Source organism: Meriones unguiculatus, chromosome 19 (assembly GCF_030254825.1).
Source record: "Meriones unguiculatus strain TT.TT164.6M chromosome 19, Bangor_MerUng_6.1, whole genome shotgun sequence".
NCBI lineage: Eukaryota > Metazoa > Chordata > Mammalia > Rodentia > Muridae > Meriones > Meriones unguiculatus.
This window is the reverse complement of record NC_083366.1, coordinates 54,034,663-54,050,798: the sequence shown is the minus strand read 5'-3', so window position 1 is coordinate 54,050,798 and position 16,136 is coordinate 54,034,663. Positions and strand designations below refer to the sequence as shown.

General features: G+C 43.5%; 1 protein-coding gene across 2 annotated transcripts; it reads left to right on the top strand.

The window, feature by feature from the left end:
* Nucleotides 1-1,637: 1,637 nt before the first annotated feature.
* Eef1e1 (eukaryotic translation elongation factor 1 epsilon 1) lies at nucleotides 1,638-15,838 on the top strand. 2 transcript variants are annotated; one of them, XR_009587804.1, is made up of 5 exons: nucleotides 1,651-1,775; nucleotides 4,725-4,925; nucleotides 5,876-5,971; nucleotides 13,582-13,782; nucleotides 14,237-15,838. XR_009587804.1 is itself a non-coding variant. In XM_021633097.2 (4 exons), exons 1-4 carry the CDS (start codon nucleotides 1,689-1,691, stop codon nucleotides 13,720-13,722), a joined length of 525 nt encoding a protein of 174 aa, XP_021488772.1. In that variant the 5' UTR covers nucleotides 1,638-1,688; the 3' UTR covers nucleotides 13,723-14,208. The 2 variants fall into 2 exon arrangements, 1 of the variants encoding a protein (XP_021488772.1); XM_021633097.2 differs by lacking the exon at nucleotides 14,237-15,838 and having other exon boundaries at nucleotides 1,638-1,775; nucleotides 13,582-14,208.
* Nucleotides 15,839-16,136: the final 298 nt, after the last annotated feature.

Sequence of the window (16,136 nt, the reverse complement as noted above, 5' to 3'; positions counted from 1 at the left end):
TAAGAATGGTTTCTAGGTCATTTACTAATATTCTTTCTCTCTGAAATTTCTTGACCTGGGTCCCTGAGAGGTCCAAAATTTGAAATGTAATTCCTAGGGCAACATGACTGTGGTCCTGGGTACAAGTTTAGACAAACAAATGGACAAGTTAAGACAGACCCACTTGCCCAGCCTTGAGGGCCTTGAAAAATATCATCACTTGGCAACCAGACCAGAAGACCAATGTCCCCCACCCAGATAGTCCTGCCTAATTAGCACATAACAGGACATTCTAGGCACTGCTCATGATATCTCCCAGATGGCCAGGGCAGACCACTGTGGCCTTGGCACCTAAAACAGACCTGTTATTTTAAAGATCAACTTTCCTAAAGACCCTCTTACCCAGTCCTGTAATGCCAAGGCTTGGACTTTCCTGCTTGCATTTTTTTTCCCCTTCAAAAACCTTGTTCCCCTAGATAGCTGGGCCGCGTTCCTCTCCTGCTTCCACAGGAAGTTTGTGCCCTGGCTCAAGCTTGTAATAAAAAGATCCTCATGTGTTTTGCAGTGGAGTCGATTTCTGGTGGTCTTTTGGGGTCTCACGAACTGGGCATAACACCCCCACAATTTAAATCACCCTCAGCACTGTCTTCCATGCTCCTATGGATGGCCATTAAGTCCCATTTAAAGCATCTAACGACTTGTCTAGTCCAAAGGCCCAATGTCATCCATATTCCTCCAACAAACAGCATAATCAAGTCTGTTATAGCAATACCTTGCTCCTTGGTATCAATTTCGGTCTTGGTTACTGTTCTATTTGCCTTATGGGAGCCATTCTTACTCAAACCACCACATCAGAATTGAACTTGTCTTCATTAGGGTCTCAATTGCTGTAAAGAGACACCATGACTGCAGCAAATCTTATGAAGGAAAACATTTAATTGGGACTAGTTTACAGGTTCAGAGGTTTAGTCCATTATTCTCATGGTGAAAAGCATGGTGGAACATAGGCAGACATGGTGCTGGAGAAGGATCCAAGAGTTCTAATATCTGGACTGGCATGCAGCAAGCAGAAAGAGTGACACTGGGCCTCGCTTGAGCATCTGGAACCTCAAAGCCCACCCCAGTGACACATTTTCTGCAACAAGGCCACACCTACTCCAACAAAGCCACACTTCCTAATAGTGACACTCCCTATTGGCCTATGGAGGCCATTTTCATACAAAGCATCACAGAACTCAACTCTTCTTGCTTGGTCACTGGCCCTTATTTATGTTTTTAACTGAGACTGTTCTATAATTTTTTTTTGAAGGGTTTGGGAATGGATGTTTTCTATTTATAAAACAAAACGTAAAATTGTCTTCTATGTTCTACAATAGCTTCATAAGCATTGCAGTGATTCAGTCTTTAACATTCTGATATGCTGTTCTGTGAAACCACCTGCACTCAGCGTTTTCTGTGGGGAAGGTTTTCACTATCTTAGAGAAGGTATTTGATCCTCGCATGCCAGCGACCTGTCTCAGAACGCCTAGGCCCCGCCCATTTCTTAGATCCTCCCCCTGCCCGGCGCTGACTCCGCCCCTTTGCTCAGGCGCTCTTCCGTCTATCCAGCCAATCGTGGGAGACATCTGTGGGGGCCGGACTTCCTCCTCAACCAATGCGCTAGCAGTTCGGGCTAGCCCCGCCCCTCCGCCCAGGAGCCGGGCCGGAAGATGGCGGCGGCCGCGGAGCTGAGGCTGCTGGAGAAGTCTCTGGGACTGAGGCCTGGGAATAAGTACAGCGCCCAGGGCGAGCGGCAGGTGAGGCGCGGCGGCAGGAAAGCCGAGGGCTGGCGGAGTGGCCCGGAGCCTACGCGATCCGGCCGGGGCGCGAGAGTGGACGCTACTGCCCACGTGCGTGCGGGGCGGGCCGCGTGTCTCGGCGTAGACCGCCAGGCAGATGTCATCCTCGCCCTCGGGGAGCAGAAAGCCGGTTGGTGGGCTGAGATCCCTCCGGGCGGCGGTGGGCCGGGACTGCAACCCTTCATTCAGCGACCGCCCTACAAGCCGTCGCGGCTGTGGGGCGGCTGTGAGGCTGGGGACTCGCCCTCCTGGAAGCCGCCTGGTGGAGAGGACACGGAATGGGGCCCTGTTCGTTTTAGGTACACACCGGCTTGGGTGCGCGGTGTGCAGAGAGTTGAGGAAGTTTCCCGGCGCGGGGCTGTGGAACGCCTGGGGAGATGGAAGGATCCCCCATGCCCTGCAAAGACTGTGCTAGAGGAGGAATGGCCGTGGGGAAACCACTTCGATTGTGCATTTGGGGGAGTGGTTCCAGATGGCTTGTTCTTGTTTGGACCCTCGTGGTTTATTTCCTCCTGTACAGGTTAAGTTTTCGTCCAAACCGTAGCGGTATTGTGAAGTTGACCTTAACTTAACGTGACGCCTGGAAAGGTTAAGCGACTTGCCTGTGATAGGCAGCAAAGGCCGGCCTTTCCCGAAGTGATGCGCACCCTCCTCATCCTGTTTTCTTTTGCCTCAGCCACCACATCCTTGTTTGGCTTAGGAAAACATTGCCAAGACATGGATGTTGCCTTCAAGGCTTATTTAGTGTGAAGCACAATCACCAGCCATTAAGAGCCCAACAGAACAAGCGACAGAGGAGGAATACAGTGAGGAGTGTACAAAGGAAATGGGATTTAAGCTTCAGTGAGACAGTGTTCAAGGGATTAGACTTCAAAAGATGGGGAAACCAAGGGATTATTATGAAAGTTTGGGTCACACAGGTCACGCAAAACAAAGTAGTGCAATGGAGAGTAAACCCAAGTTCAGTATGAGACCAAAGTGTGAGTTCAGAGTCCAGTTTTAGGGTCTTGCTTAATTTAAACATCGTACGGTTAGCTAGGGAGGTGGAGGACAGCCAAGGCTACACAGCAAATGTTGTGTTGAAAACCAAAAAAGAAAAAAAAAATTAGTGAGTCACAGTTGAAAGTTAATGAGAATACAGAAAAAGGATAGAGATGAAATTGGGATGTTTCATTGGTTGAAAGCTAACAGCAAAAACACCAGCAAAATTACCAATGATAATTACAAAGCAAAAACAGTCCAAGGATCCAGCGGTAGGCAGGGGATACATTAAATTACGGTACATCATTACATGAGAAAGTTACCTAGTCATCTATTAAAAGTGGCTCACATCTGAACTTGGGAAGCTGAGATAGGAAGGTCACCAAGAGTTCTAGGCTAGCCTGGGCTACAGCATGAGACCCTGCCCACTCCCCTAAAATATGATAACTTCGAAGACTGTAGAACCCCAAAATTGATGTGAATTTTTTTCTGTTCATTAAATCTTTATTAAGAATATATTAGGTTGTATGGAGGAAAAAGAATGGCCTATTGAAGCCAGGTCCTCTGGAAGAGCAGCTAGTGCTCTTGTCCTCCAAGCCATCTCTTCAGCCCCCACATTTGGTTGGTTGGTTCCTTGGTGGTTTGGGGCTTTGTTCTGTTTTTGAAACAGGCTCCCTGTGTAGTTCTGGCTGGCCTGGAACACAAGTTGATCCAGCCTTTGGGTGTGCTGGAATTAAAGGCATGCCTAGTCTTATTTAATACTTTCTCGGAGTGTGGTTTTCAGCTTTCCCGAGGATCTGAGGGCATCTTCTGGTCTCTAAGGCACCCATGTGGTACACAGGCATACACGCAGGCAAAACACCCATTCACACACACACAAAAAAATTTAAACTAAAAAAAAAAAAAAAAAAAAAAAAAAAACAGACAGTAATCCTCAGTCTTGTGGAATTGTTGGCTGTAAAGGGGGAAAGAAATCTGTTTCCTTTGTCTCATGTAGGGATTCTAGAGTTGGTGGTAGGTGACCTCTGTGAGCGTTCTCAGAGCATGTCTCATTGGTACATTTACCAATTAGGATTACATTTCCCATAGTATCAGTCTGTATAGTTTTGAGTGACCTGAGTAAGTCTGCCTGCAGGAAGAGGTGATGAGCCTTGCTTCAAGCAGGAAACATCTGATTGCTGGTATAGGTCTCTCAGGCCGTTGTGGTTTTAGAGATGCTTTAAGACGATTGCTCAAGATAAAAGATTGCTAGGCCGCTGCTACAGATAGTCTCCCCGAAGTCTCTCTGTAGACTTTGCTTAAGTAACAAGTGAACTTTTATGGGGCAAGGGATGTGGCTCAGTGCAAGGCCCTGGATTCTCTCCCCAACACCACAAAAATAATATATAAACTTACTTTACTAAACCAGTATTTAGACTTGATAATCCTGTATAAACTAATTTGACTGCACAGGTATCATTTGGTTTGTGGTTAAGGATAATCTGTTGTTGTCTTGTTTTTTGTTTTTGAGGCAGGTACTCCCTGCATAGCCCAGGCTAGCCTGAAACTATAAATAATCCTTTTGCCTCAGCCTCCCAATTTGCTGGGATTATAGGGGTGGACCACTTCATGTGGCCAAGTGTGGGGAATCTTGAAGGAAATTAATAAAGTATTGTGGTTTCTGTCTTTGGATGTTATATACGCGTGGTTCTGAATTACTTTGGTAACATTTAGTCAGCTTTTGTACTGTTAATGCCAGTTACGTCACCCAGCATGCTATTACATTATAAACCTAATGGCTGCTGTTATGCTAACTTTCATTCATATATAATTCAGTTTCATAAGAGTATTTCCACAAATGGAGGATTTTAGTGCTCACATCCAGTGTACAGTCATGATGGTCTCTGTTTTTAATTTTTTCCTGAAGCATTTCTTTTTCTTTTTAAGATTCCAGTTCTACAAACAAACAATGGTCCAAGTCTAATGGGATTAAGTACCATCGCGACCCATCTAGTCAAGCAAGCCAAGAAGGAACACTTGCTGGGGAGCACTGCAGAAGAAAAGGCAGTAGTTCAGCAGTGGCTAGAGTTCAGGGTCACTCGAGTAGACGGACACTCCAGTAAAGAAGATACCCACACTCTGCTGAAGGTACCCTGACTGTCTGTAGGCTGTACTGCGGGAGCCGGAGACAGGTCCTTCCCCTCAGGATGCTCATTCCCCTTCACATTGAGTGAAATACGCGAGTCCTAGTACTCGGCATACTCTGCTCCATGTACATGAGGCACCTACATACATAGAGACCTAGCAGGTCACTGGTTACCAGTGCCTGGAGGGAAGGGAGATGAGGAGCCATTTAATGATAGCGCTTTAGTTTTGCAAGATGGAAAAGCTCTGGAGATTGGCTTGAAACTGAACATGCTTAATTCTGTAGGCTCAGCCTTCCAGGTTTTTGTGTTGTGTATGTTATCTCTATTAAAGCATTTAGATAGATGTGTGTATAGCAAAGTGTTTAACATTTTATATATATTTATAGGTATGTGTGTGTGTATAAGTATGTATGTGTGTATACTTATATGTATACACAATCCAGGAATCCACCTGTGTCTGCCTCCTGAGAGTTAGGGTTTTATGGCATATACCACTGTGCCCAGCTTTTGTGTGGATGCTGGGGATCTCAACTCAGGTCCTCATGCCTATGTGCAGGCACTTCCCTGCTGAGCCATCTCCCAAGCCAGAGTGAGCATGGTTTATACAGAGTAAGAAAACATTGCACTCTGACATGGCCATAGATGGTGCCTAGAATGATGCTTCTGTTAGCAGTTTGTTTTCTTTTGCTGCTTTTAGAGGATTGGCATCAAATTGGTGATTTTGAACCCATCTTTGTTATTGTCAGTTTTTTGTTTGCTTCCAAAAGGGTCACCTCAGAGCGCATCTCTCCCCCAGTCCTCCTGCCTCACCCTCCCAAGTTGTGGGATCACTTATGTTTATGAAATGAAGTCTCCGTGCTTTCGTCTTGAGTAGCCTTCTTAAATGTTTTACGTCCTATGCGACAGCAGCTGCCTGTCACTGTTCTTAAATATAAACACTTTTTCCCCTAGGATCTTAACTCCTATCTTGAAGATAGAGTCTACCTGGCAGGACATAGCATCACGCTGGCGGACATCCTGCTGTACTACGGGCTTCATCGCTTTATAGTGAGTATGTGGAATTAGGCTTTTTTTCTGTAATACTCAGAGTCACTTTTTTTTTAATGTTGTGAATTTTAATCATATCTACATTTCAACATATCAAGTTAACAAAATGAAAGTTATTTTAAAACAAGACACCGTAGGCAAAACTTGCCACACAGACTATTTGCCGAGTTGTTCTCTCTCTCTCTCCTACTCTTGACTGCTGTGTTTTCAGCTCTCACTTCTGCCTTCCTCCACAGCTTTTTGCCTCCGACTCCGTCACCCTCCCCTCCAGCACCCCATCTTCTGTGCACCTTCCTACCCAGGCTCTTGAGTCAGGTGTCTTGGTCGCTAATGGTAACCTAATTGGATGACTAGTTACTTAAATGCTTTCCTTGTCAAGTGTCACCCATCCTGCTTAACTTCAGCCGCATCTTACTGCCGCCTTGAGCTTCCTTGCTGGGCCGTGTGCTTACCGCCATGTTAAATGTCTTCATTTCGTGTACAGAGAGAGCTCTGTGTTTGAAATGACCTAAGTAGAGATTGCTAGCCTTCGGCTTTGCAGAGTTGTCGGCCTCCTTCCTCCCAAGTATCTCTAGATCCCTACCCCTCTGACTTTATTGCCATAGAACCATCCTCCTTCACAGCCCCCTCCTCATTGATTGAATTCTTTCTCCTTCAGCCCACCTACTTAAAAATCCTCAACCACCTCCTCTCCCATTTCTGGTCTCAGAAGGAAATTTATCCCAGCCTCTCACCTCAGCTCCCCTTCCCTGCCAGCCCTTCCTGAGTCATCTCCCAAACTCTCATTCCTTCATGTTTCTTCTCTAAATACTTGGATAGTCTCTACATTTTCAGTCAGTTCCAAAATTTATTTACAGTTAGACACTCCCTGTTTTCTTTCCACTATCCTTTATTCTGTCTAAGTGTCAGCTCATTACTCCTGGTAATATTCCTGTGAGGTAGGTACCAATAACCGAGACACGGTGAGGTCAGTCAAGTATCATATAACTAATTGGTGGACCCAAGTCCCGAACCTGGACAGTTTGTCTTCAGTTCTTGCCTTCTTAGATCTTTTTCTCTGCCTTAAAGAACCTCTCAGCTCCCCGCACCAGCAGCACCCTTCTTCCATTGTGGGAAAAGACCTCTTAATGCTTTTCTATATTCTCTACTTCATACACCCATTCAGGGCCTGGGGTTTCCACTTGCTGGGTCCTCTCACTCCTATCCCTTCCTTCCTCAGATCCTGGGTGAATTTTGCCTGATCATCAGTCAGTTTCATTATCTCTAGTCAATAAAAAAGAAATACGCATAAGGCGTCTGTATGAGATGAGCTTAGTGGCCACTAGGCCAGTCTTCCGTAAGATCAAGCTCTGTAATCCCAGCAAGTACAGTTTGGCAGCCAGGGAGCACTCCCACGCCCTTGCTGGCTTTGTCGCTGTCTCCCTGCCTAAGCTGTAACATCCCAAAGCCTGTTGGCTTCTGGGCCTTTCCTACTCGTGTCTTTGCATTGATCTTGTCTATTGCATTCAGATCCTCCCGGCTCCTTCCTCTCAGCTTGTTGTATTTCTTCATACAGTCTCCGGTCCAGCTCTGACTTCTTGCTTAGGGCTGTCTCAGACTCCTGAAGCATACCGAAATGCTCCTTTTGTTTCTGTTTGACCCTTGTGGAGGACTTCCTTCAGCTTGAGTTTATTTTGCTTGTACTATAGTTACCGTTTGAAAATCTCTGTCACAAACTGCTTCAGTCATAGATGTAGACATTTTTCTGTCTCGCATGATTCCTGCCATACCTTATACAGTCAGACTTTCATAACACCAAATATATGTTTTGAACATTATTATATACTGTTCAAGAAATAGGATACATTTATGCACGTGTAGGTTTATTTGTAAGGACAAAGGCAGGTCTCTCCTAAGTGTCGTAGTGCGTAGAGAAGCCTTTATAAACTGTAGGCTACCACAGTAAGAAGTGATGCAGTTAGATTCTGCCCTCTGAAGTAGCGGATTCCACATTACCATACCGAGCCAACCACAGAGCAGAAATACTGGAAAAATTGTCATCAACACTGAGCATGCACAGACCTCACGTGTCTTCACCTCGCCACTACAGTGTAACATGTACACACACTAGCACTCGCTCTGTATTAGATAGCTCCAGCCTGCTGCAGAAACTATTGAATTGTTGTATAGCTAGTCCACCACTTAACCCATACCCCTCGGTTTGAATTTACTTGATTTTATTAACAGTTACTCCCCAAGCTGGGTATGGTGGCATACACACATAACCCCAGCATTTGGAAGGCTGAGCCATGAGGGTTGCCACAAGTTCAAGGTTAGCCAGAACTACACGGTGAGAGACAGGACAAAGGGGGCTTTTTTTTTCCCCACGTGGGTGCAGTCAGTCTTCCATATCACCAAATAAACGTAACATTGTAGTGGCCTAGTTGATTAGCTTAGCACAGGGCTCGCTGTTACACGCTTAGATTTACCAAGAGCCTCTTGTGCGTGCTCACTGTTCTGTATTTGAGAGGGCCATAAAATGAGCATAAACCTTCATTTTCAAGGAGCTACTAATCTCATGGCAGAGATAAGTTGTTTTACATAAAAGTAGCGAATTAGAGAAAACAGAACCAGGTACTGATTATTTCTGTTCAGAATAAAAGACTCATGACAGATGTGTACGGAATATGATTTTTCTTGACTAGCCAAAGGAACTTGTCATTGTTTTATAAAGTTCCTACATTGGCTATAAATGTTTCTAACATGTAGAATGGCCTTAGAGTTTCTCATCAAAAAGCAGCATGTTTAGCTGCGAAAGGACGCTTTTCATCCATCTGTTAGCACAGTGAAATGTAGTGGGTGAATGGCCCCTGATCTTGGAAGGAATATGGTTTATCTGCGCAAAGCCAGGAAATGGTGAAGTGGGTGTCTTATTTGTTTGTCCCCTCCTGGCTCTTGGCATAGTGGCTTATCCGGGAGAAAGCTTGTGAGAGTAGCAGTTTTCAGTATTCTGGACCCATTATGTGTTCCTGTTTTAGGTTGTACATCTACATTAAATGAAGTTTTTGGTTGTGTTCCTCAATATATTTAGAGTAACGTATTTATACATGAAGAAAGTTTCATCAGAGCTGAAACATCAATCACAGCAGCCTCTTTCTATTCTATTCTATTCTATTCTATTCTAGGTTCAATATGTCTTAGTAGCTTTTTGAACTTAGAATAATGACGTGGTACAACTTACCTCATTTCAAAACGAAAAAAGCCTCCAAGGTAAAGAGGATTTGCTACTACAGTAGCTAAGCATCTCCTGGTGGCAAACATTCAGGGTTTCAGCTTGGGGGACCCCTGACCTGACCTAAGCAAGGCTGCGGCTGTGATGCAGCTGCCTTGCCCAGGTGCGAGGTGGTCGCTTCCCACGCTTAACCATGGCATGTGTTTTGCTGTTATTTAATATTGAAAGCTTAAACTGGGAGAAATGCGAGGCGACTGTAAGCAAGCTGGTGATTGTCTGCAGGCCTCTCGGGTCTGGCTTCCTATAGCATGACGCCGTACTTAGGGAAGATTTCTCCCATGTAATTCAAAACAAAGATGATAGTAAACTGTATGGAACTTACACCTTTTCCTCTGCTGGCTCATGCAGATCTTAGACAGGCAAGGTCACTCTACCAGAGCATCGAGCACTGTCACATTTCTGTAATGTGCATAGTCACTTGAGTATGAGTCAGGCATCTTGGAAAGCTTTTGGCTTTCAGGAGACTTAATGTTTCCCTCAGTTCTAAATATTGAAATTGGGCCTATCTTAGTCTTTACCCATCTGTATCTACTTACATTTTCTATTCTGGAATATGTGTTTCCTGTACTTGTAACTGTGTTGTGATTAAAAATATTATGGTTATCATTTTATTTATTTATTTATTTATTTAATTTTTTGGGGAAGGGTTTCTCTGAGTAGTCCTGGTTATCTTGGAACTTACTTTGTAGACCAGGCTGGCCTAGAACTCAAAGATCTTCCTGCCTCTGCCTTCTAGGTACTGGAATTAAAGGCATACACACCATCGCCCAGCTTATGGTTATTATTTTCAAAGCAACATTAAATAGAATTCTTACTAAATCTCTGACTGTTTATACAAGTCAAGGTGTGTGTCCTCTCCCAGTTGAGGGGCAGGCAAGGTATTCACAGGCAGAAAACCCTTCTTAAGGAATAGGCCTCAAACTGAACCCTTGAGGTAATAGGGTTGCACCCTGGTGTTAGGTGACATGGGACTTGGCTCTGAGTGCACACAGTGTGAGAAAGGAGACTGCTGGCTATTGAGTATGCGTACTGAGAAATGCTAAGTCTTCCTTGCCGCCTGCTTGTATGTCTCAGCTTCTCAGGCTTTGGTCACATTAGCAGTATATTAGCCAAGCCCTCATTCCTTAACTTACTCTCTCATGTTGTTAAGTCCTTACTCTGTAATCAGCACAGTGTATGAAACAAAGCCTTCAGTAGTTGAGGAACCTTTGGGTCATCAAATCACCTCTTAGATTGTTCCTATTGGAAGCCCAGAGTTACATGTGTGGTTGAGAAGTTCTGAGGTTAAGTCAGGTCTGACTTAACCCTTCTTGGCATGTTATAGTGCACTTTTTCAGTAGTTCCCGTGACTGTGTTCCAGCACTAGTGACCGATTACTTTCTTCAGTGATTCCCCTGAGAAATGGTCCCTTATGAGCAGATACCTTGAGATTGTTAGAATCCTTTGTGAATGCTGTGGCTGGTGCGTAAGATTTTTCTGAGCTGAAACGCACTTGTGCTGAGCCTGGAGCACCAGTGGAATATGGATTCTTTGAGAAGGAAAGGGAAAGAAATGGCTGTGAGACGGTCCTTACCATCTTGACTGTCCAGGAACAGCCTGGGGCCAGTGAAAGGATAAAGCCAGCACTAACACCAGGCTGCAGAGAGTGGACTTGAGTGTTTCCTACATGTCTTTGTGGAAAATAAGCACATCAGAATGTTATCTGTTTGGCTTTAAGGTTCAAAGTAATCACCGAGTTCCAATATAAACAAAAATGAGTAAGTAGGAGAAAGAGCTGGCACCACCAGATTCACTGCTGTCTAGACCAGTGGAAGCAGGAAGCAGCATTTGCATTGTGTTCCTCGGAAAAATAAAATAAAATAAAATTACTAGGAGGAAATGTTGGAAAGCCAATGTTATACAAATGAAATAGCCCAAGGATCACCTCAGAACCATTTTTTAAAATAGTGACTTTGATAGAGAAAAATCTCTTCCTTAGTTTGTTGACAATTTTACGTGCAAAATGTTTACCAAAAATAAATAACAGAGGTGGTATGCTAAGTTCAGTCATCATTTTCTCAGACTCAGAGGGACAAATTCCAAGGCCTAACGTGTTGAAAGGCACTACAGTGATGCTCTGACTCATTCAGGAAGCCTGTGTGTTTCTAACAGGAGAGTAAGTTAGCTTACTCTCAACTGAGAGTACAACTGAGAATACTATGTAATAGATCATCTATCCAAAATTTGTTGGGTTAAATTTGAAACTATTAGGAGATTAAGCCAGGCATGGTTGCACATTCCTTGTACTTGTAATCCCAGCATTCAGGGAGGCAGAGGCCAGTCTGGTCTACACAGAAAAACCCTTTCTCAAAAAAAAAAGAAAAGAAAAGAAAAAAAGAGAAGATTAGAAAATTTAAAAGCTGTTAGAATAAAAATTACTTCATCCTGAGTTTGGACTGTAGTTCTTAGAGACTCCAGCTGTGAAGTTTGTATATTGGAGAATATTTATTTTGGTTTATGTCAGTTTTAAATAATAGGCCTGAGAGCAACAAATAATGTTTCACAAAATAAATATGAAATACGCATATTTCTTTTGACCTGGTTTAAAAATCTCAGTGCACAAGCTAAAGACCTTAGTGCTTGGGAATGAATGTATTACTATGTATATTAGTTCATCCTGAAAAGCAATGTCCCATGAAATGGCTAAGTAGAGGTTTGTTGTAATGAAATAGCCCTAAAATTCTCAGGTTATTGTTTATTCTTTCATTTTGCAGTCAGTATTGGGAGGGAACCTTAAGGCCACCTAGACAGGAGTACATTCTGCCCCTGAGCTGCACCCCCATCCCTAACTTAAACTTTCTTAAAACCTTGCATTTAGGTGTCTTAATGGCATCTGTCAAGGCCCCATATTCAATCCTTGAACAACCAAAGAACAAAAAAAGAGCAAACAAAAACACAAATTTTTCTTGAAGTCTTTGGAGATACTTATAATATATTGGTAGAATCAGAAAAAAAAAATAATAATCCATTTACAAACTAAATCCCACAAGTGAATACTTCATTCTCTGCTGTGTAAATGTATCTCATGCTCCTTTCTTTCCAACCTAAAAATCAGGAATGTGTGAAACCATGAACTCTTATAATAAAAATTAGTCTTTACACTAAAAAAGATTTTCTTGCTCAGTCGTCTTGACTAATACTTAGGGATGTAATGACTTTCTTCCTTTAATGTAGACCAGCAGTGATGGCGAGGTCTTTGTGATAACTAGTCACAGACCCACTCCTCTTGAAACAGGGTCAGTGCCCAGTTCGGTGTTAGGATTTGTTCCGTGTATGCAGCTCACGTGTGACAGCAGTGAGACTGGATGATTCAAGGAAACTGAGCTGACAAAATGTCAAGCAAGAGGCAGTTTACTCTGTCATTGTTAACATTGCTTTGTGTTTTGTAAGTTACTGCACACTAGTTTGTCCTTCACTCTGCTAGGGCCTGTGACTTGGCACACCTGCCCACAGCCTCAGGACATCCTATGGCTAAAAGTGCCTGCAGGCGTGCAGGCCTCCGATTGGGTGGAGACTGGTGGGGCCCACGCTGTTTGTATTTTTATTTTCTTCGTGAGATTGAGGATCACATGTCCTTTCAGTAAATGTTGAGTTAAGCAGAAGGGAAGGGGCTACCCTGCCCACACTGGGGTAATGCTTCCAGTTCTTCCGTGTTGCTTCTGCTTTACTGAACAACCTAATTCCGAAATCTGTCTTAGAGAAAAATCTTGAGTCGCCACCTTCTTTGGCGTCTGATCTCAGGGGAATGATAAACACCTCTGTCTTTGCGTCCTAAGTGATGTGAGTACCGCTGCACCCACTAAAGCATAGATCTGTACTGCCCACAGATGGAGGTGTGTTGTGTATGTAATCAGCCTCCTTTCTAAGTCACCTGCCACCAGACAGAGCCTTTTCTTGTATTAAACTGTAAGTGCTTAAAACTAACCAGGTTGCAGCTGGACAGATAGCTCAGCAGTTAAGAGCATTTCCTGTTCTTCCAAAGGTCCTGAGTTCAATTCCCGGCAACCACATGGTGGCTCACAACCACCTATAACGCTATCTGATAATAATGTCAATGTTTATATGTATGGAAAGCTTGATATTTTCCTAGAAAGTACATCTGGTTTTGAACTGAACATTAAAATAGTCAACAAATGTATTGCTGTCACAACTGTCTGCAGCTTTCACTTCTGTGTAAATACGTTGGCTTTGAAGACTGGGTAATTAGGTGTTTTTCAGTTTCTGTCAGTCACCTCCCAGTGTTGACAGCTCTGTTTATATATGGTGAATAGTATATGCTGTGTTTTTGATCTCTACCTAGGTTGACCTGACAGTTCAAGAAAAGGAGAAATACCTTAATGTGTCTCGCTGGTTTTGTCACATTCAGCACTACCCAGACATCAGGCAGCATCTGTCTACTGTTGTCTTCATCAAGAACAGACTGTACGCTAACTCCCGCTAGAAGCCCCTGCTGTGCAGCAGCCAGATTAGACGTATGATGGAAAGCGTATTTTGGACCATGGTACTAATGTGAATTAATATGACATCATTGTTTCTTTGCTAATGTTGGTGGAATTTTTAAAGTGTAAGCCCAAGTCGGAGTGTTTCATTTGTCCCTTGGTTGAAGCTTTGCAATTTTTTAATGTAAAAATTCAACTGTTAGCCCAACAAATCACAGTCAGATTACAAATTATCTCAGTTTTTTTAGGCGAAATTGATTTTAATAAAAGTTGCAAATCAGTGGCTCAATCTTTTAAAAAGTCACTCTGTCAGTGGTTCCCATCTGGCTATTTACCTCTTTCAGGTTTTTAAGATTCATTTTCCTCTTAGATATTTATAGTAGTTTGTTAAAACATGGTAAATTATGCTGAGGATTCAGAAAGGGAAGATAGATATATTTGTTCTCAAAATATTTATGTGCGCTAGTAAATGTGGTTTTAAAAATCAACTCTTGTTTGTCTGTCTCTTTCCTGTAGGCACTGTTTACTGAGGTGAAGCTAACTGCTGGAGGGAATTAAATGCATTCCTCTAAAGCTAAAGACTTCCTCTTGTTAGGCATATTGAAAGCTGGAGTGACTAAACTGGGCTTCGCCATCTCATTGTTTCAGCGAGAGCCCACAAGCCCTCAGTCTGCATCACAGCACCGAGCATAGCAAAGACGCTGTTAGCCAAGGCTCCGTTCATGCTGTAGCTCTCACTGGTATAATAGGTCATTGACAGTTAAAGAGTTTGTCTTTCCAAATAAGAGAAGTGGAGTCAGGCATAGCGTGGCCTCTCATGTTTGTGTGGCTAAGTGAGAAAGAACCACAGACCCAAGGCCAGCCTAGACTGGACAGGGAGACTTGCACTTAAAGAAAACAATGAAGAGCTGGAGTGTAAATCAATAATGGATTATGTGCCCAGCATGCACAAGGTCCTGTGTTCAGTCCCCATTGCCAGGAGAGACAGAAGGGAGAGAATTTTAGGTGTTATGATTCAAAGTTCCAGGGAAAGAGCAAAAAAAATTATGAATATTGAGCACTTTGAGTCCTGTTTTTAATCATTAAACATGATTTTAAGCAAAGCAAAATCCCCACTTTGTTTTTGGTCTTTCAAGACAGGGTTTCCCTGTATAACAGCCCAGGCCATCCTGAACTCACTTTGTAGACCAGGCTGACCCCACACTCAGAGATCTGCCTGCCTCTGTCTCCTGAGTGCTGGGATTACAGGTGTGCATCACCACTTCCCACCAAAAGCCCCACTTCTAAACATTACTACAGTAGAAACCAAGTTTTCAACCCTTGCACTTTGGGAGACATCTTAGTTCCAAAGTGTAAGTGTTCTGTAAAATAAATGTATTTAAAAGTTTAAAGACCAAATGAAATGGGTACACACCCATTGTATAGCTCAGTAAAGTAGCTTAATAAATGAGAATTGGACAGACTGCTCTCAGCCTCTCTCAGTGATGGGACGCTGGCTGAGTCAATGAGTCTGATGAAATCCGTCTCTTGAAGCAGAGGTAAAGATCACTAATCTTGCCTCACTACCAATGATAATCATAAAAACTACAGCCAGCCTCTTCCCACCCGCCATCCCTAAGATGCCAGGCTGCTCAGTGTGTGAATCCATCTGAGAGAAGACAAAAAGCAGCAGCACATCATATAATTGTGGGGGAAAAAAAAAAAACATTCACATTACTGCCGTTATAGTCTGGTCCTTGCTTCCTTCAAGATGCCGAACGAGAGACCATACGATTGTCTATAACTCGCTTCTGCAATGTCTGTGAGATGCACCCAAAATGTGGCCACTCAAATGTATGCTGTTCCTTTTTGAAAAGTAAATGCCTCCTCCCACCATTTCTCTCTGTAATGCCCCAAAACCTGCTTCACTGACCATTCAGTGATTGCCCCAAGTGTGTGCTCAGCTCTTGCCATTGATAGGCTTCAAGACTTGGGCATACCATACAGCACATTCTTGCCCTCAAAGAATCTACAGCCTGTCTTACCTGTGAACGGGCCCTGAGGCAGGGCACACAAAGCATTCTTTTTGGGGGCTGCCTGACCCCACCATTCTCTGGAAATAAAATACTAAGTATTGAATGTAACTGTCTACTGTGTTCTGGGCCCTGTCCTGGGAACTTCATGTTAACTCATGCTAACTTCCAAAGCATGGAGGGCAGACGCTGTCATATGCTAAACAGCACCTCAGACTATAATAGAATAAATGGGGATTGTATGGCCTTTCCAGGTTGGTGACAGCCTATCCACCGTATTGTTCACAGATGCTCTTGTCCTTATGAGTGACCTGTCTTTATTCCACGTTCAGTCTTCTGAATCAGATCAAGAACTGCATTGTTCTTCAGTCGGGAGTCCCTGATTTATTCATTCATTGGACCAA

Bases quoted from the DNA above. Each gene is read 5' to 3' on its own strand.
- Eef1e1 (XM_021633097.2), top strand. From the start codon at position 1,689: ATGGCGGCGGCCGCGGAGCTGAGGCTGCTGGAGAAGTCTCTGGGACTG. The intron at 4,926-5,875 runs GTACCCTGACTG...TTTTTCCCCTAG, and splicing joins ATACCCACACTCTGCTGAAG to GATCTTAACTCCTATCTTGA. The intron at 5,972-13,581 runs GTGAGTATGTGG...ATCTCTACCTAG, and splicing joins ACGGGCTTCATCGCTTTATA to GTTGACCTGACAGTTCAAGA.